This window comes from Galeopterus variegatus, unplaced genomic scaffold (genome assembly GCF_000696425.1).
Source record: "Galeopterus variegatus unplaced genomic scaffold, G_variegatus-3.0.2 Scaffold463, whole genome shotgun sequence".
In the NCBI taxonomy this organism is placed as follows: Eukaryota; Metazoa; Chordata; class Mammalia; order Dermoptera; family Cynocephalidae; genus Galeopterus; species Galeopterus variegatus.
The window spans coordinates 519,545-539,441 of NW_007726574.1; the positions used below are offsets into that span (position 1 = coordinate 519,545).

The window sequence follows — 19,897 nt, forward strand, 5'->3', positions numbered from 1 at the left end:
TTTAGGAGTTATTTACTTATTTTTTTCCCTGTACAGTCTTGTGAATATGGGCTTTGGAAGTGTTACTATAGAGTGGCTTTGCAGGGTCCTAGTGGTTTTACCTTTCCAGACTAGCTTTTATGTTAATTTCTTGGGTTAGATCCCTATATCTCATGTGTAGTATAAGTTTGGGCTCCTTATCTAGGTGTGGAATGGTACAGGATTTCAATTGCTTTAAGGCAGGGGGTCATCAAACTGTGCCCAAGGGCCAAATTATGCCCTGCCTATTTGTTTATGCATTGTCTATGGCTGCTTTGGCATCACAGTGGTACACACCAGCAGTTGTGAAAGAGACCTGTTGCACAAAGCTGAAAATATCGACTATCTGGCCCTTGACAGAAGTATGAAAACCCTGTTTTAGGGTGACTTTTTTTTTCCTTTCATGGCTCTGGGCAGGTGGTGTATTAGTCTTTTCTGTTGCTTATAACAGAATACCTAAAACTGGGTAGTTTATAAAGGAATGAAATTTATTTCTTGCTGTTTTGAAGCCTGGGAAGTCCAAAGTTCAGGGAACACAGCCGATGAGGGCCTTCTTGGTGGTGACTCTCCACAGCAGTGCAGGGTGTCCAACAGGGAGAAGGGGCTGAGCAAGAGAGTTAACCTTCTCACTTGCCCTCCTTTTAAAGCCATCAGAACCACACCCATTACTCCATGAATGGCAGTCCTCACAATTTAATCATCCCTTAAAGCCACCTCCTTTCAAATACCATAATTGAATTTCCCACTCTCTTAACACTGTTATAATGGGGGTCAAGTTTCTAATACATGAAGTTTCGGGGAACACATGGAAAGCTGCAAAAAGGCCTGCCACCTATTAGGTCAACTTTCCAAGCTTGTGAGCAGTCATTTAATTCCCTTTGTATGCACTAGTCAGCACTTTAAGGGTCCAGGCTTTCTGCAGGATCTGTTGAGAGTGTGAGGATCTCACAGCTCCTCTCCCTACATTGTGGTAAAACCTCAACCCCTACACTCCAGGCCCTGTGTCGGGCCAAATGCCCGTGGAGCCTGCCATGGTGGTAACCCATGACCACTCTGGCTTTCATATTCCTCTTTGTTTCTGGCTTCTAGGAATTTGTCCTTATTTTAAGCTCGTTGAATTTTCTGTTATATTTTGTCCTGCATTAAATGTGTTTGTAGAAAATGGGGAGCTCTTTTATTTTGTTGCCAAATAAATTCCCAATGCTGATCCATTGTTCATAATCAGAATTTGTTCTATTTTAGAATGAGCTGCAGAAGTTTATGGATGTTACATTTGAAAACATTCAAAACACTAATCAAGCTCTAAGTATGTTAAAGAAATTTGAAAGGTAAAAATTTGAAATAGTATTTCAAGTTCTATTTTCTAAAATTGGGGTAATATGAACATAGTTTAGCTTTTATTAACATTGTTATTAGTAGCATTGTTATCATTATTTCATATTGCAATGGGAAAAAACACCCTCGGCAATCTGGGTCACAAGGTCTCAGTTTTTAAGTTCTTCAGAGGATTAAGAGAATTAATCCTCTTATGGATTAAGGATTTGTTTTATTTCTGCAAATAGAGAATACTCTTAGCTTTGAAGTACTTTGTCACTGCCTATATAGTAATATTTCCTGATGCTTAAGTAATTTGAAGAACTCATCCCAGATTAATAGTTTTGCCTACATTTAAATATTGATACTATTTTGATTGTTTTAGTATGCCACACAAACAAGTAATTCTTTTCCATTAGCATATGTTTTAAAATAAATATTAATAAATGAGATTAGTAGATATCTTCGTATTAATTCATGTCTTTTGCTTTTTGTTTTTGATCAGATTGAATATACCTAATCTCGGTATTGATGAAAAATACCGACTTATCTTTGAGAACTATGGGGCTGACATTGATATGATTTCAAAGCTGTATACAAAGCAGAAATATGATCCTCCTTTGGCTCGAAACCAGCCTCCCATTGCTGGGAAGATTTTGTGGGCTCGTCAGCTCTTCCACAGGATTCAGCAACCCATGCAGCTTTTCCAGCAGCACCCAACTGTGCTAAGGACGGCTGAAGCCAAACCTATAATTCACAGTTACAACAAGATAGCCAGGGTTCTTCTGGAGTTTGAGGTCCTCTACCACAGGGCGTGGCTTCAACAAGTGAGCCTCTAAATTTATGCTCTTCCAGAGGTCTCCGTTGCTGAAACAATCAGAACCCTTCCTTTAGCATTTGACAGTGTTATTCCTATAGAAAGTTTGGTTTGCAGGTATTTTATAAGACAGTTTGGTGAATCTAACTAATCAGCCATGAAGAAAAATTACTAAAAACCTTGAAAGAAAATTATAATCCAGATAACAGAAACCTATTTTTATTTAATGTACAGACTTCTACATGAGAAAATCTGGTTTATTTGTTCCTCTACTGAATTGGCTAGGATTTCTTTCTTTTTTAAATTCAGTAAGATCCTGAATGTGTCCGTATACAGCATTTTGCCTGTTAAACAAAGCCTTAAATTTCCTTTGGCCGTAGTAGTGTTTAATCAACTTATACCCTACCAATATTTGTATTTCTTTGTAGATTCACAGGAAGTGATATCTCCATAGATAACTGAAAACTGAGTTTAGTAGGTTTAAGAAACCTTTATTAGGAAAAATAACTGAGTAGACCTAAAGGTCCCAGGGAGCTAAATGACTTTCAAGAAGTTGCCATTATTGTAAATCCACTTATCTGTCAGATGTGAGACAGATATTTTACATTTTAAAATACTTTATTGAATTGTCTGTGCAACATCACTATCAGAACTTAAAGGCTACTTTCTGAGAGTGAATTAGATGAAAGAGTGATCCCGTTGCGTTCAATTTAGGAAGCTCATGTCCACGGAAGAACACTTAACGATCTTCATTCCCAGAGATGGCTGAACTGGATATTCTGTGTATGCATTGAACTTTCTAAAAGGAAAAATGTTTATTTCTCCCACAGATTAAAGAAATCCACATAGGTCTTGAGGCTTCTTTATTAGTGAAGGCTCCAGGCACAGGAGAATTGTTTGTAAACTTTGATCCTCAGATACTCACCTTGTTTAGAGAAACAGAGTGCATGTCACAGATGGGTCTGGAAGTCTCCCCATTTGCAGCTGCCCTCTTCCAGAGAAGGGAGAGATATAAAAAGAACTTCAGTAACATGAAGGTATAGTACTTTTTTCCCCCTTTCTGTCTAGCTCTAGAATGCATTAAAAAAATTTGGTGGGGTGTCACATTCGAGGAAAAGGTGGTGGCAGGATGACTGAAATGGAATGAGTCAAGGGGACAGGGCTGTGGAATGAGGCTGCAGAGTTGGCTAGGGCCAGGTGTAATGTGGGAGCCCCAAGTCTGACAGGGCACTTGCATAGTGTTTACCTGTTCCAAAGAAATCACCCAGAGGTCCAGCAGGTAGAGACACTGGTTTATTAGACTTAATGAGAGGTACTGAGGCAGCAGTCAGTCAGAAATCCATGCCGCTGTAGAATACGTGGAATACATACAACAGTTATATACTTAACAGATCAGAGTAGGGGTATAAATCATTTCCAGGCTTATGTGAAGACCTTCACCCAGCTCACATAACTCAGAGCGTGCAGGAGATCTGGCTGGGTAGATAAGTTAATCTACTGCTACTCTCCTGGTGCCAGAGTGTTTGTTCATTTTTAGGGTCCCTGCTCCCTCCAGCTTCTGTTTGTCTTAAAGAGGACCTGCCTTTCCTTGGGTAACTTACCTTGGCCAGAGGTAGTCTCCCAGGAGGGAGGGGGAACTCTGGTATGTACGGGGAGAGGAGAATAGGGCTATGTCCGGCATTTACTGTACACCAGGCCATTACAGGTCTTGTAGACCAAGACTGGAATTTCAGATTTTACTTTGAGTGTACCAGGAAACCACTGGAGGACTTTGAGCCAGAGAAAAAAGCAAAGCCTATCTCCTTTATAGTAAAAATCATTCTTGCTGCTGGGTGGAAAATGGATTTTAAGGGGGACAAGAGTATCAGTGGGAAGCCAATTTAGTGGGCTGTTGTGCTGTTCAAGGATGGAGATGATGGTGGCTTGAACCAGGAGAGCAGAAGAGTCAATTGGAAAATTTAGATAGTTATGTCAACAGGTAGGTTATGAAAGAACTCAGGGGTAATTCCTTTGTTTTTCGTGTGAGCAACTCAATGAGTTGAAGTAGGGCTACCATGTATTGCTGTGTAGGTTGCCTTCTGCACACTGTGCACAATAATGTACAGTGGCCCTGAATGTAAGTTCCATTTATAGAGGGGGAAAAGACTGGAATTAACTAATTTTGGGGGCAGGAGGAAATCAATACTTCTTATCTTCTGCATAAGATAGTTTTTAGATAGGATATAAATATATATCCTAACCACAGATAGGATATCTAAAAACTATCTTACGCAGAAGATGAGAAGTATTGATTTCCTCCTGCCCCAAACCATATGGAGATGGTATCCATGCAGTTAGATGTGTAAGTCTGGAGTTCAAAGTTGGAAGCATACTTTTGAAAGTATCAGAATATAGTCGCTATTTAATGTCATTGTCCTGGATGAGAGCTCTTATGGCGAGAATACAAACAGAAGAGTAGAGGGCCATTGGACCAAACACTGGGTTGCTCCAATATTGAGAGGTCTGATAGAAGAGGACTGATATACACATAAAACTAAGGGTTGATGCTACAGGAAGAAGGAAACCAAGTGTCAAAGAAACCAAAAGTAAGAAAAAGTTTATGAAGTTGGGACTGGTCACCAGTGACAAATGCTGCTGCCCAGAGAATGAGAAAGCTGAGGTCAAAGATATGGCCATGATATTTGACAACAAGGAAACCATTGTTAAAATTTCACAGCAGTTCGGGGCTGGCCCGGTGGCGCACTGCTACAGTGCGCTGCTTGGGAGTGTGGCGGTGCTCCCGCCGAGGGTTCGGATCCCACATACAGACCAGTTCCCGCTCACTGGCTGAGCGAGGTGTGGGCGCGACACCGAAGATTGCGATCCCGTTGCCGGTCCCGGTCCGGTACGGGCGCGACACTGAGGGTTGCGATCTGTTGCCGGACACGAAAAAAGACAAAAAGGAAAAAAAAAAAAATTTCACAGTAGTTCACATCATAAGATAATACCAATTCCACATGTTTGCATTGTGTCTTACATTTTAAGTCATTTGTCAGCTCATTATTTCATTTGCTCTTTTCTACCACCACGTTAGGTAAGTAGGACAGAATACTATTATTTTATTTTATAGATGGCAAAACTGTGGCTCAGAGAAGTTAAATTACTTAGTCAAGGTCATAGCTAGTAAGTGGCAGAAATAGGACCAGAACCCAGACTTGTAGTCTACTAGTTTCCCACTATTTCATATCCTCACTTATAAGTGGGAGCTAAAATAGAGAAAAAAAAGAAAGGAAGAAAGAAAGAAAGAGAAAAGCACAGTACTACATTAAACTTTCACGCTATCTTAAAAAGTTAATATTGGCAAAGGACAGACATTCCTCAAATGTGGGCTCAAAATATTAATCAGCATTTTGGGCTTTCTTTTCAGACTCTTGCATGTTAGGAAAACCACATAGTCAATCTACATATTCACACACAAAAATATTTTTACTAAGAAATACTAGTTATAAGATTATAAAATTACCAGTGACAGCTCTCCTAGAGAGCTGTTGTTTCAGTGTAGTGGTTTACTACGAACATTTGTTATATGTCATGACTGTAGGTGAAGAATTTGAGTGGGGCTTGGCCAGGTGCTGCTTCTGCTCCGTGTGGTATTGACAGAGGCTGTCAGTGGTGCTCAGCTGGCCGACATTCCATCTGGAAGCTCCAAGATGGCCTCATCTCATGTCTGGTTCTTTGGTGATGATGGCTGGAAGGTGCACTCAGCTGGGACTGTGAACTGGAGCATCTACACAGCCTTCCAGGATGGAGGCCTCAGACTAGTAGAGTTTCTTATATGGCAACCCAGGGTTCCCAGAGCAAGCGTTAAACTGAACAAGGAGGGAGCTGCATGGCCTTTGTGTCAGCCGCAGGTGTCTCACAATGTTGCTTCAGTTGTATTCTGTTTGGTGCCATAAGCCCACCCAGATTCAAGGGGAGGGGACATGGACCCCACTCCATGAGGAAAGGAGGGTCAAAGGATGTTTGAAAACCACCACAGTTGTACGTGACATTTCCAGGAAGTAAATTATCACCGGGTTGAATCTTGGAGGTTGAAAGAATTAAGGGTCCGCGCTCAATCTGAGTAGCTGTTAAAAGCAGATGTATTGGTAGGTTTGGGGGGCAGTCTAAGGTGTTGCAGAGTTATTGTGCTGGTTATTTCACAGAGTTTTCAGACTTCTACAGACATGACAAAGTAGCTGAAAGTTTGTTTTCTTCATCTTTTCCTCAGAAGATAGTTGAAACTAGAAGGGGATGAGCTGGCACAAGCTAACAGTTACAAATATAAATTCTGAAGCCAATTTGATCTGGATTAAAACCATTATCTTTGGGTAAATGACTTTACCTTCTAAGCCTTGGTTCCTCTTTTTCACAATAGACAAATAATGCCTCCTGGGGTTAAAAGATTAAAGGTGAGAAGTAGAAAGCCTGCTGGAGGCAGGTTCTAGGAACTGCTTTCCAGATAGAATAAGTGATGGACATTAAATAAAAAGGTAAGCAGTGGATAAAATTTCAGGAAATGTCTAAGTAGCTGATAATAGAACCATCAAACTTAGACTCTTCTAAAGTGACTTTTATGGAAATTGTGGAAAAGTATTATATGAAAAAAAGATTATGAGGTCTGTTTGGAAATATTGGATTTGACAAAATTCTCAACGCCCTTCAGGGCTTCTTACTTCCTTATAGCAGGTTTTCCAGAATCACTAATAGTAATTGTGACTATCCAAACGGGAGATATTGTACACAGAATTTTCCAAATTTATCCATCTAGGAGCTATTTTTGTTACAGAATCTCTTGGGCCTAGTACTCCAGGGAAAACACTGTGGAAAACATTGATCTAATATCAAGGAATACCAATATGCACATTACAAATACGGGCTTAATACAACTGTATGTAGGAGGCACATTAAAGTTACTTTCTTATAATTAATGATTAGTGATATTGACATTAACCTGAAAGGTAGGCTGGAAGTACTATTAGGCTTATTTAAAAATGGTAACATATGAACAAACATAATACAACATTATATAACAGGTAAATTTCAATAGGGGACAAAAACCCATGAATTTCAGATCACAAGTGCTCCTTCTGATAAGAACTAATTCGTTAATTAGAGAAATATTGATTGATTATTTTCTATGTATCAGGTACTGTTTCAGGTACACTGAAAAAAGCAGACAAAATTCTTGTCCTTGTACAACTTATATTCTAGTTGCGTAAGAAAGGTAATGAGCAATGAACATTGTAAACAGGTAAGTTATATAGTCTATTGGAATAAAGTAATAGGTGCTATGGAAAAAATAGAGCAGGGGATAGAGAGTGTGAGTTGTTTATGGTGGTGGTTTACAATCTTAAATAGGTAGCAGGATAAGCCTAATTGAGAAGGTGGCATTTGAGTAATTATTTGGAGGTGGTGCAAAGACTTGTCCGATACTAAGGACAAGGAAGGCAGACAGTAAAGCAGGAGCAGGTAAGAGAGGGGAAGGGTGGTTGGAGATGAGATCAGAGAAGTAACGGGGATCAGATTAGGTAGGTCTTTATAGATCAATATAATAGCCCTGAATTAGATGGAAAACCATATAGCCATGTAAGCAGAGGAGTGACATGATCTGACTTACATTTTTTTTGAAAAGTTTATTTTATTTTTAGCTGACATATAATACCATTGAAAGGATCACCCTTGCTGCTAAATTGAGCCTAGACTTTAGTGGGCATGGGTGGAAGCAGGGAGACAGTGGTAGATCATTCCAATAATTTAGGGAAGAGGCAATAATGGCGGTCGCGGTGGATATGGTTAGCAGGTCAGACATAGGAACTCTTTCAAGTTCAGAGCAAACAAGATGTCCTGATGGATAGCGTGTGTGTGTGTGTGTGTGTGTGTGTGTGTGTGTGTGAGGCGGGGGGGGGAGAGAGAGAGAGAGAGAGAGAGAGAGAGAGAGAGAGAGAGAGAGAGAGAGAGTCAAAGTCAAGGATGACTCTGAGTTTTGGACTGTGGACTGGAAGGATGAAATAGCCATCAGCTGAGATGGGGAATGCTGTGGGTAGAAGAGGTTTTGAGGAAGAACAAACTTTCAGTTTTGGACAGGTTAAATTTGAAATGTCTGTTAGATATCCGAGTGGAGATATTGAGTATGTTCTTGCTATATATGAATCTAGACTTCAGGAGTGAGATCTGGGCTGGAGAGGTAAATTTGCTTGTCTATGGCATATGGGTGAGATTTAAAGCTATGACACTTGATGAAATTAACACTGGATCCTGACTCTCCCAGTGTGCTTTGGGTGTTACATCAAAAATTGGCCTATTACGCCAGCAATGGGCTGAGGTAGACTCTGGTGACCCAGAGGCTTTGGGTGATTTGTGTTGTCCAGTGCCCAGAGGAGCAGGATGCACATTGTCCAAAGTTGAATGAATGAGTCTGGTGATGCACAGGCTAAGCACAGTTACCATGACTTCACGTGGTTTGGAAAAGTTTTTTGACCTTAGCTTTTCTCCTCTTTTAGGTTGGGTAGGAGGTGAGATACCTTTACTTTTAAATTCTTCTTCTTTTTTTTTTTTTTTTGGTCCAGCCCGGTGGTGCACTGCTACAGTGCGCCGCTTGGGAGTGCGGCGGCGCTCCCGCCGAGGGTTCGGATCCCACATACAGACTGGTTCCTGCTCACTGGCTGAGCGAGGTGCGGGTGCAACACTGAGGGTTGCGATCCCGTTGCCAGTCCCGGTCCAGTACGGGTGCGACACTGAGGGTTGCGATCCATTGCCAGACACGAAAAAAGACAAAAAAAGGAAAAAAAAAAAAAAATTCTTCTTTTTTTTATCCTTAGTTGTATTTTATTGGATTAGGAATTTGTAATGATGAAGAGTCTTTCTTGTCTGTTCTTTTCTTATTTTGTTTTGGCCACTCTACCTACGAGGCTTTTAGAGCCCTGCAATTTTACTCTAAATAGAAGGAATCATTTTGTATAAAAAAATGAGATATTAGTAGATATTTAAAGTGAGATATTAATTGATTACGAAGCCCCCATTTCATGGCAGATGATGTTGGCTGAATATCAGAGAGTGAAGTCCAAAATGCCTCCCACCATTGAGCAACTGATGGCCCCTCATTTGGCTAAAGTAGACGAAGCTCTCCAACCTGGCCTGGCTGCACTGACCTGGACGTCACTGAATATTGAGACATATCTAGAAAACACTTTTGCAAAGATCAGTAAGTCTGTCCCAATGCCTACTAGTTCTAAGTTTTAAAGACTGAGTTCTTAACATCTGTTGTATAATTCCTTATTGAGATGGTGGTGTAGATAATGAAATGGGGGGGTGTTATTCTTGAGCTGTTCCATAAGGAATTGTACCAAAGTATATGAACGCAGTAATTTCCCGGAAACTATAAATATTTGCTATTTGATTTTATCCCCAGAGATTAACTACATATTTTTATTTATTTTTATTTTTGGACCTTTAGAGTTATTCAGTTTTTTATACTAACAGGTTAGTGTATTTTGAAATCCCAGTTTGAAAGTTGTGGAGATTTGGATAGAGTTGGGTGTTAAACAACAGGATACATGGGGAAAGTTTAAACAAACACTATTTTTTCTTCATGAGGGATAGAATACTTTTAAATATATGTAAGGTAGTATATTTCATAAAATACAGTTTCCCAGAATGTGTTCGGATATGCTACAAACAAGGGGTCTGGCCTCAAATGGATCTGGGAAATCCAGAGTAAGCAGTTGGACAGGTTTCTTCTCTAAAGGACTTTTCAGAGCCTTAAATATACCAGTGTCCAGTGGTCTCCAAAAGTGGGTTCCTGTATGAGGCATTTTCCAGAATTCCCTGGCTGCCTTCTAGGAGAACACATTAGCCCCTTCCGGATCTTCCGTGGTAGGCAGCGAACACAGTTTGGAACATGGTAATGGAGGGTTTTTTCAGGAAGACTTAGACGTTGCCATTCTACTCTCCTTTCTCCTCTGCATGGCCCACTTGTCCCCGCTTTCTATAGCCCAGGGTAGATCCTACTCCCAAGAAGCCTATTCTGACTACCTCCCTTATGTGACTACTTCCTTCTGTGACCTCCTGCTGTATTTATAGTTGGGACCAGAGACTGTATATTTTGCTTGTCTTCTAATGATTTAGTAATGAAAATCAGGCTGTTTCGTATTACTTGGGTGCATAGTAGACACCCATATACTTACAGATGCATAATTGCAATCACTTTATATAGTTAGTCCTTTCCATTTTTGATGTCCCCAACCTCATTCCTACTTCTTGAACCTATCACCTCATTTCTGGGTTATTCCTTCTTGGGCCTGCCTTCTAGATACCTCTTGTGATGCCTCATTTTATTCTCTGTCTCTGTCTCTGTCTCTCTGTCTCTGTTTCTCTCTCTCTCTCCCTGCCTCCCTCCCTCCCTTCCTTAGGTCTTTCTCTTGGTCTGGTATTTGTAGCTGTGGAAGTAGTACCTGGTCTATTTATAAGCTAAATTGTTAACAGTTGTCTTGTCAGTAGGTTTTCACTGTACTTTCCAAATATCTTAGGGCTCAGAAGGGTCCAGCTATTTAAATAAACAGGTGCTTTATACTCAAGAATGCTTGAGAAGTATTGAGGTGGAGCGGGGAGTAGAGTGAGAAATTATGGTTGAACCTCCTGCCCTCACCTCCTTTGTTTTGCTTTAAAGATTGGGAGCTAGATTCAAAGACAAATTATAAAGGGGTTCTTGGATATGAATGAAATGTGTTTTAGGCTCATTACAATTTGAAGGTTAAATAATATAAAATGAATTATCAGACAATTATAACATAATAGGGGTAGAGGAAATTATAGAAGTAATCTTAAATAGTACCCTTGACTTAAAGGTTGGAAAACTATGATCCAGAGATGTTAAGTGATTTCTAATGTTACATAGATTTAAGCAATAAGAATGAGTTTAGAACCCAGTTTCCTTGCCTCTAAATCAATATTCCTTCCTAAAGTACATCTTCTTGGGAAATAAAACAAGAGGAAATTGGCTAAAATTCTCTAAGGAGTCATTTATAAAATGTGTAAAAACTTCATTGTAAGAGATATCTCAATCAAATTAGAACAGGCTACCAAGGTAGACTTTAGTAATATTATTCCTAGAGAACATTAGTATTAGAGTGTTAACAGTTTGGATGTTTTATCAGTGTTAGCTGGAGACAAGGAGATAGCTTCTAAACAAACTTCTTAGTTGTCATATTCTATTGTGTTTTCCTTTTTGTAGTTTAAATTAAGGAGCTAGGGTAAAACAAATGTTAAGTTTCTTTGGGAGACAAATTATGTTAAATCTCATGAACAGTTGGATTCTTTATTGGATTAGTGAGCCAACCCTTCAATTTATAGGTGGTTATTTGTATCATGCATTTAAGAGAGTACTGGCACTCTTCAAAATAACAAACAGGACTTCTATGGACAGTTTTGTACAATGTATGCATAAGTGTTGTGTTAATTTCTTATTACTCTGTTAAGAGTCGCCACAAGCTTAGCAGCTTAAAATAACACGATAATGGAGCTCAAAAATCTAAAAGTCTTATGGAGCTAAAATCAATATGTCATAAGGAAGGGTTTCTTCTGGAGGTTCCAGAGGAGAATCTTTTCCTTAGCACCTGTCAGCTTCCGGAGGCTATCTACATCTGTTGGCTTATGGCCATTCTGCCTTCAAAGCCAGCATCTTCAAATCTCTTTCTCTCTGCCCTTCCATGGTCATATTGTCTTCTGTCTTGACCCTGACCCTCCTGCCTCCCTCTTATTTTAAGGATCCTTATGACTACATTAGCTTCACTTGGATAATCCAGGACAATCTCCCCATCACAAGATCCTTAACTTGACCACTTCTGCAAAGTCCCTTTTGCCAGGTCAGCTAACATTCACAGAGGATTAGGATGTGGACACCCTTAGGGGGGTATTTTTCAGTTGCCCACAGATGTCTTTGAAGATGCTTTGAAGAATCAATTGGTTAGAAAGAGTAAAGAATTTTACTGAGCACACGTACTTAAATAAAAGTGTTGGCTCTCTTTTAGTAGCGAAAAAGTCTAACAGGCAGAACTATTTGGTATCCTGAGTAGCCTCTTTACTGATTAGCTTAGAAATGATCAAAAACTTTTAGGCTTTTATTCTTTAGGAAGAAAAGGTATTTACTTAAGGAAATGTTTATGTCTCTGATACATCATTAGTATATCATATACTAATATGAAGTTCATATTAGTACATGAACTTCAAAAAGTTCATGGAGGGGCTGGGCGGCTAGCTCACTTGGTTAGAGGAGTGGTGTTGATAACACCAAGGTCAAGGGTTCGGATCCCCATACTAGCCAGCTTCCAAAAAAGAAAAAAAGAATCATGAAAAGGTTTGTGTTATCTTACAATTATATTTTTCCATAAACATTTTGGAGTATCCTCATATAACATTGACTTTACTCTATTTAATTTCAACTTCACTTCCTAGGAGAAAACAGCATTAGAAAAAGAGATATCTTACTTCATGGTCTCTATTGAAAAATGTGTTATCTCTTAGATGAATATTCATTAACCATCATTCCTACTTTTGATGTAAAATTGTTGTTAGTTTCCTTCAGAGTTGGCCTTTTCATCCATGGAAGTTAGTGTTTGATATTATTTCAGCACAACTGAAAAAAATGTACCTTATGATAGTAAGAGTTAAAAAAAAGAAAAATGGGCATTTCACTTCAGTAATATTTGTTGAATGCCTCCTGTGGAATAGGCACTGGGCTAAATGTTGAAGGTGTAAGCATGTAGAAAATGAATTCCAGAAAAGACAAGACACATGAGTAGACAGCGTGCTATGCACAGGGATGGAAGGATGCGCAGGCAACCCAGGCAGTACAGGAGCCGAGGACCACCCTAATACAGGCAGATTCACAGAAAGCCTCCTGGGGTAGATGTTCTCAGATGCAGGCAGGTGGAGAGAGCTGGGAAACTGGTTAAAGAGAAGATAGCATGAGACAACTCAGTGTGAAACAGCTGGGGACATATGTAAACCGAGAAAGTTTAATCCTGGTTTTATTACTGTCATTTAATCAAGTGTTGATTTTTTAAACAAACTACTTCACTTAACCTCTTTTATTTTCTTCTAAAGAGGACCTGGAGTTGCTGCTTGACAGGGTCAATGACTTGATTGAGTTCCGCATTGCTGCCATTCTAGAAGAAATGGGCAGCACGCCTCTTTGTCACCTTCCCCAGGAGGAGCCACTCACCTGTGAAGAGTTTCTCCAAATGACAAAGGTTATTAGAAGAGTGATATTTTTTAAAAAATATATTTTTGTGATTTGTTTTTCTATAAAGGGCATTGTTGCAAAGCATAAATTAGCTTTTTTTCTCTAGTTGGGATGCTGTGTGATAGATGTGATTCAAACATGGAACCCTCTGACAATAACATGAAAATGAAGAGAATTTTATCTAAACAGTCACTTAGATATGAGGAACAAATCATTTCAGCTCAGTAGGAGGGAAACTGGTGTGGAACACACTTCTGATTTTTCCATATTTTATGAAGAGTAGGACTATTTTGCAGAAGAACGTCTAGTAAGCTAGGGTTAATTAATAAAGAATTGCTTAAAATTTTTTTTCTTTATTGAAACATAATTGATTGTACATATCTGTGGGGTACCACACTGAATATCAATATTTGTACACTATATGTGATGCTCAAATAAGCAACATTACACAATGTAATCATTTTTCGTGGCCCTTCAATTTCTCCCTAACTACTCCTCCCTTCCCCCTTTTCCATCTCTGGTAACCTCAGTTCTGTTCTCTCCTTTTGGAAATTCAGCATATTATTGTGATTGTTGTATTATTCTTTCTTTTTCTTTTCCTTATTATTATTATTATTGTTATTATTTTTAGCTCCCAGGTATGAGTGAGGACATGTGGTATTTCTCTTCCTGTGCCTGGCTTACTTTGCTTAGCATAATTTTCTCCAAGCTCATCCCTGTTGCTGCAAGTGGCAGAATTTCATTCCTTTTTATGGATAGTTGTATTCCATTGAGTATATAAACCATATTTTCCTTATCCAGTCATCTGTTGATGGACATTTAGGTTGGTTCCAACTCTCAGCTATTGTGAATAGAGCTGTGATAAACATGGGAGTACAGGTATCCCTTCAACATGATGATTTCCATTCCTTTGGGTATATACCCAGTAGTGGGATTGTTGGATCATATGGCAGTTCTATCTGCACTTGTCTGAGAAACCTCTATACTATTTCCCATATTGGCTGCACCATTTTACAGTCCCACCGACAGTGTAGGAGGGTTCTCCTATCTCCACATCCTTGCCAGCATTTGTTATTCTCTGTCTTCTTGATAATAGCCAGTCTAACTGGGGTGAGATGGTATCTCAATGTGGTTCTGATTTGTGTTTCTCTGATGCTTAGCAATGGTGAATATTTTTTCATGTGTCTTTTGGCCATTTGTATACCTTCCTTTGAGAAATGCCTATTCAGCTCCTTTGCTCATTTCTGAATTGGGTTACTTGTTTTTTTTTTTTTTTTTTTTAACTGTTAAGTTGTTTGAGTTTCTTGTATACTCTGGATATTAATCCCTTATGGAATGCATAGTTACAAATGTTTTCTCCTATTTGGTAGGTTGTCTTTTTGCTCCGTTAACTGTTTCTTTTGCTGTGTAGAAGCTTTTTAGTTTGATATAATCCCATTTGTTTATTTTTTCTTTTTCTGCCTGTGCTTTTGGGGTCATATTCATAAAATCTTTGCCCTGTCTTACTTCTTGAAGTGTTTCCCTTATGTTTTCCTTTAGCAGTTTTGTAGTTTCAGGTCTTATATGTGCATCTTTAATCCATTTTGATTTGATTTTGGCATATGGTGAGAGGTATGGGTCTAGTTTAATTCTTCTACTTATGGATGTCCAATTTTCCCAGCACCATTTATTGTAGAGGCAATCTTTTTCCCAATACAGGTTCTTGGTGCTTTTGTATGTGGGTTGATTTCTGGGTTCTCTATTCTATTTCATTGGTCTGAGTGTCTGTTTTTATGCCAGTATCATGCTGTTTTGGTTAATATAGCTTTGTAGTATACTTTGAGGTCAGGTAGTGTAATACCGTTAGTTTTATTTATTTATTTTTTTGCTCAGGATTGCTTTGGCTGTTCAGGGTCTTTTGTTATTCCATATGAATGTTAGGATTGGTTTTTCTATTTCTGTGAAGAATATCACTGGCATTTTGATGGGGATTGCATTGAATCTGTAGATCACTTTGGGTGGTATGGACATTTTCACATGTTGATTCTTCTAATCCAAGAACATGGAGTGTATTTCCATCATTTTGTGTCCTGTTTAATTTCCTTCAGCAGTGATCTGTAGTTCTCATTATAGAGATCTTTTACCTCCTTGTTTAAGTTGATTCCTAGGTATTTTATTTTTTTGGTGTCTGTGTAAATGGGTTAGCTTTCTTGATTTCTTTTTTCTGCTAGTTTGTTGTTGGGGTATAAAAATGCTATTGATTTTTGTTTGTTGATTTTATATCCTGAAAGTTTACTGAAATCATTTAGAGTTTTTTGGTAGAGTCTTTAGGTTTTTTTTAATATATAGGCTCATGTCATCCACAAACATGGACAGTTTGACTTCGTCTTTTCCAATCTGGATGCCCTTTATTTCTTTCTCTTGCCTGATTGCTCTGGCTAGCACTTCCAATACTATGTTAAATAGGAGTGGTGAGAGTGGGCATCCTTGTCTTGTGCCTGTTATTAAGGAAAAGGCTTTCAGATTTTCCCCTTTCAGGATGATATTGGCAGTGGGTTTGTTATATATGGCTTTTATAGTGTTGAGATATTTTCTTTCTATACCTAATTTGATGAGAGTCTTTATCATGAAGGGATGTTGAATTTTGTCAAGTGCTTTTTCTGTGTCTGTTAAGATAATCATGTTTTTGTCCTTGATTTTGATGACGTGGTATAACATACTTATTGACTTGCATATGTTTTTTTTTTTTTTCCTTTTTGTCTTTTTTCGTGTCCGGCAACGGATCGCAACCCTCAGTGTCGCGCCCGTACCGGACCGGGACCGGCAACGGGATCGCAACCCTCAGTGTTGCGCCCGCACCTCGCTCAGCCAGTGAGCGGGAACCAGTCTGTATGTGGGATCCGAACCCTCAGCGGGAGCGCCGCCGTACTCCCAAGCGGCGCACTGTAGCAGTGCGCCACCGGGCCGGCCCCTTGACTTGCATGTGTTGAGTCATCCTTGTATCCCTGGGATGAAACCCACTTGATCATAATGTATAATTTTTTTGATGTGTTGCTGTATTGTGATTGCTAATATTTTGTCAAGGATTTTTGCATCTGTGTTCTTCAAAGATATTGGCCTGTAGTTTTCTTTTTTTCTTTTTTTTTGCTGTATCTTTGGTTTTGGGATTAGGGTGATTTTTGCCTCATAAAATAAGTTTGGGAAAATGGCCTCTGTTTCAATTTTTTGGAGTAGTTTGTAGAGAATTGGTATTAATTCTTCTTTAAAGGTTCAGTAGAATTCTGTAGTGAAGCCATATGGTCCGGGAATTTTTTTGTTGGGAGACTGCTGATTACAGTTTCAATCTCTTTGATTGTTATTAGTCTATTCAGATTTTCTTTGTCTTCTTGCCTCAGTCTTGATGTTTGTGTGTATCCAGAAATTTACCCATTTCCTCTAGATTTTCAAATTTGTTGGTGTATTGTGTTTGTAGTAGTCTATAGCGATCCCTTGTATTTCTGAGGTATTGGTTGTAATATCACCTTTTTCATTTCTAATTTTTGTTACTTGTGTCTTCTCTCTTCTTTTTTTAGTTAGCCTTGCTAATGGTTTGTCAATTTTATTTATCTTTTCAAAAACCAACTTTTTGTTTCATTGATCTTTTGTATTGGTTTTTGGATTTCTATTTCATTTAGTTCTGCTCTGATCTTATTTATTTCTTTCCATGCACTAATTCTGAGGTTGGATTTTTCTTATTTTTCTAGTTCTTCGAGGTGCGGTGTTAGGTTGTTTATTAGAAATCTTTCTATTCTTTTGATGTAAGCATTTATTGAACTAAACTTCCCTCTAGTACTGCTTTTGCAGTATCTCACAGGTTCTGGTATGATATCTTATTTTCATTGGTTTCATTGATATCTTATTCTTATTTTCATTGGTTTCATTGATATCTTATTTCATTTCAGGAGCAATTTTTTGATTTCCTGTTTAATTTCTTCTTGGACCCATAGGTTGTTCAGGAGCATGTTGTTTAATTTCCATGTATTTTATAGTTTCCTGAGTTTTGCTTGTTATTTATTTCTAGTTTTAATACATTGTGGTCTGAGAAGATTCTTGAAATGATTTCAATTTTTAAAAAAATTGTTGATTTGTGACCTAACTCGTAGTCTATCCTGGAAAATGTTCCATGTGCTGATGAGAAGAATGTATATTCTGTAGTTGTTGGATGAAAAATTCTATAGATATCTGCCAAGTCCAGTTGGTCCTAAGTGTAGTTTAAGTCCTGTGTTTCTGTGTTGCTTTGTTGCCTAGATGATCTGTTCATTGCTGCGAGGTGCGTTCAGGTCCCCAACTATTATTGTATTGGGGTCTGTCTCCTGGAGTAATCTCCTGGAAGTGGTGCTCCCTGAAGGGCCCCTTACAATGTCTTTTTAGCATTATTCTCAATGGACATCCTGATGAAAGGGACTCTTCAGCGATGATTTTAATATGGTGTGTCAGGATCCCCAAGACCACTCCAACTAGGAGAACTCATGGAACTCAGCACGTAGTTGCAATCAAGGCTGACACTTCTTACTGTGACATGATGAGGAGACTCTGCTGGATGATAAGGGAAGAAGATAGGCAGATTCTGGGGAATCCCTCTCCAGGCCTCCTTATGCTTTCTCTCTCCCAGGAGGGCTCACACAAACTCACTTTCCCCCCAGCAAAGAAAATGCAGCAACCTGTGTTCTGCATTCTTCCCAGGGAAGCCCATTAGGGACTCAATGCCCAAGGATTTTATTGGGTCTTATTCCATAGGCATGCTCTGCCTAGCATGGACCAAAAATCCCAGGCTCCCAGAAGGAAAGCAGGTGTTCAGCATAAACCGTATTGTTTGCACTAGCAGTTGAGGCATGGCCAACCATCAATATCATCTGAGCAATCATGGGAATCCTCCTGAAATCCAAGCTCCCAGATGCAAGCCAAGGACCAACCTCACAAGTAGGCCTGAGATTGCTCTCCTTAAAAGCATGTGTTTAGGAGATAAGTTTAAAAGAAAGTTTTAGAATATTTATAAAATGGGAAAAATATCATTTTTATCATTACCATTGTAATAGTTTTGATGTATTTTATGCATCTTAATAAAGTTGTGACCCCTATTATACATATTTTTCATGTTGCCATATAGCTTTCATATTCACCCTTTTAAAGATGCCTTCAGAATAGTCTATTGAGTTCAGAATATTCAAACCATAGTTTAGTTACCAGTTTCTTGTTGCTGGACATTTAGATAGCTTCCAAAGTTTTTCTATTTTGCCAAGAGCTACAGTGACTATATTTATGTATCATATTTTTTCCCCCTTTAGGGTTATTTCCTCCCCCCACGTAAGATTATTGGGTCAAAGAGTATGGCTTTACTTAATGACTGAAGGTATTTGTAGCCAAATTGCTTTCCAAAAGGATGTTAACTTACAATGCCACCAGCAATGCAATGGTACCGACTTCACTGCCTTCTAAGAAACACTGTTTTATTATAATTTTCCAATTTTAGTTTAAATAGCAAAATCATGGGGCCTAATTTTAATTTGCAGTTTTGATAACCAATGTAAGTGAATAATTTCTCTTGAATTTGTTTGCTTTTTAAAATTCAATTATTTCTTCAACAATTTTTGTGGAGCTCCTATCCGAACCACTGTTGGGGATATATAGCAGTAAGCAAAACAGATAAAATCCCAGCCATCATGGAGCCAGCTTTCAAGTGGAGGATACAGAAAAACAAACAAACAAATAAGCCAATAGGCAAATGATATGTCAGGTGGTGATAAGTTCAATGGAAAAGAAATTAGGAGGGTAATGGAGAAAAGAAATACTTTACAGAAAGTTTTTATTTTATGTCTATGTCCAGGAATGACTTCTGTGATTATATCTGAGCAGAGGAAGTGTGAGAGCAAGCCATGTGCACATCCTTGTGGAAGAGCATATCAGGCAGAGAAAACAGCAGGTGCAAAGGCCCTGAGGTAGAGGCATGTTGTTATGGTGGCTGGAAGAAGGTGTTGGGTTGAAGTCCACTGAGGATGTTCATTGGCTGAGGAGAAAAATCAAGTGGAGAGGAAGAAAGGGGGTGGTTGGTGAGCATGGTCTCTGGGGAAGCAGGAGAAGTCATGATTCAGAACTCAGGTTGTGAGATTATTCTCAAATTGAAGGAGAACCATTGCATTCACTAAAACAGGAGAAAAAGGGGTTCATGGTGGGGGCCAATTTGTCTTCTGGATGAGGGTTTGGGGTTAGGGAGTTGGGTGAGTCCCCATGTCATGGCTTCCATGTGCTTTGTGTGGTAGAAGTCAGGTCGTTAGCTGAGTATGATGAGGACAGAGGTTGTAAAGATTTGAGGACACAGGGATTTGAGGACGCAGCTATTATGGGGTCTGGTTGATTAAAGGGACTATAGTCATGAGGGATGATTCCTGGGTAGCACGAGGGGCCAGATTGAGTTTGGGGACCATGAATTTCCAGTGCCAAGCATCTGCATCACCATGATCTGTGTGTGCAAG

The 19,897-nt window shown here is 39.0% G+C and overlaps 1 protein-coding gene across 1 annotated transcript in view; it reads left to right on the forward strand.

Moving 5' to 3' along the window:
* DNAH5 (dynein, axonemal, heavy chain 5) overlaps positions 1-19,897 on the forward strand; it is a gene marked incomplete at its 3' end in the record, with an annotated part of 181,984 nt that overhangs the window by 52,053 nt on the left and 110,034 nt on the right. Inside the window, exons 14-18 of the mRNA XM_008569081.1 lie at positions 1,261-1,346; positions 1,838-2,159; positions 2,980-3,186; positions 9,200-9,371; positions 13,271-13,416. Coding sequence (XP_008567303.1) covers positions 1,261-1,346; positions 1,838-2,159; positions 2,980-3,186; positions 9,200-9,371; positions 13,271-13,416 — 933 coding nt within the window. The remainder of the gene's footprint in view (positions 1-1,260; positions 1,347-1,837; positions 2,160-2,979; positions 3,187-9,199; positions 9,372-13,270; positions 13,417-19,897) is intronic.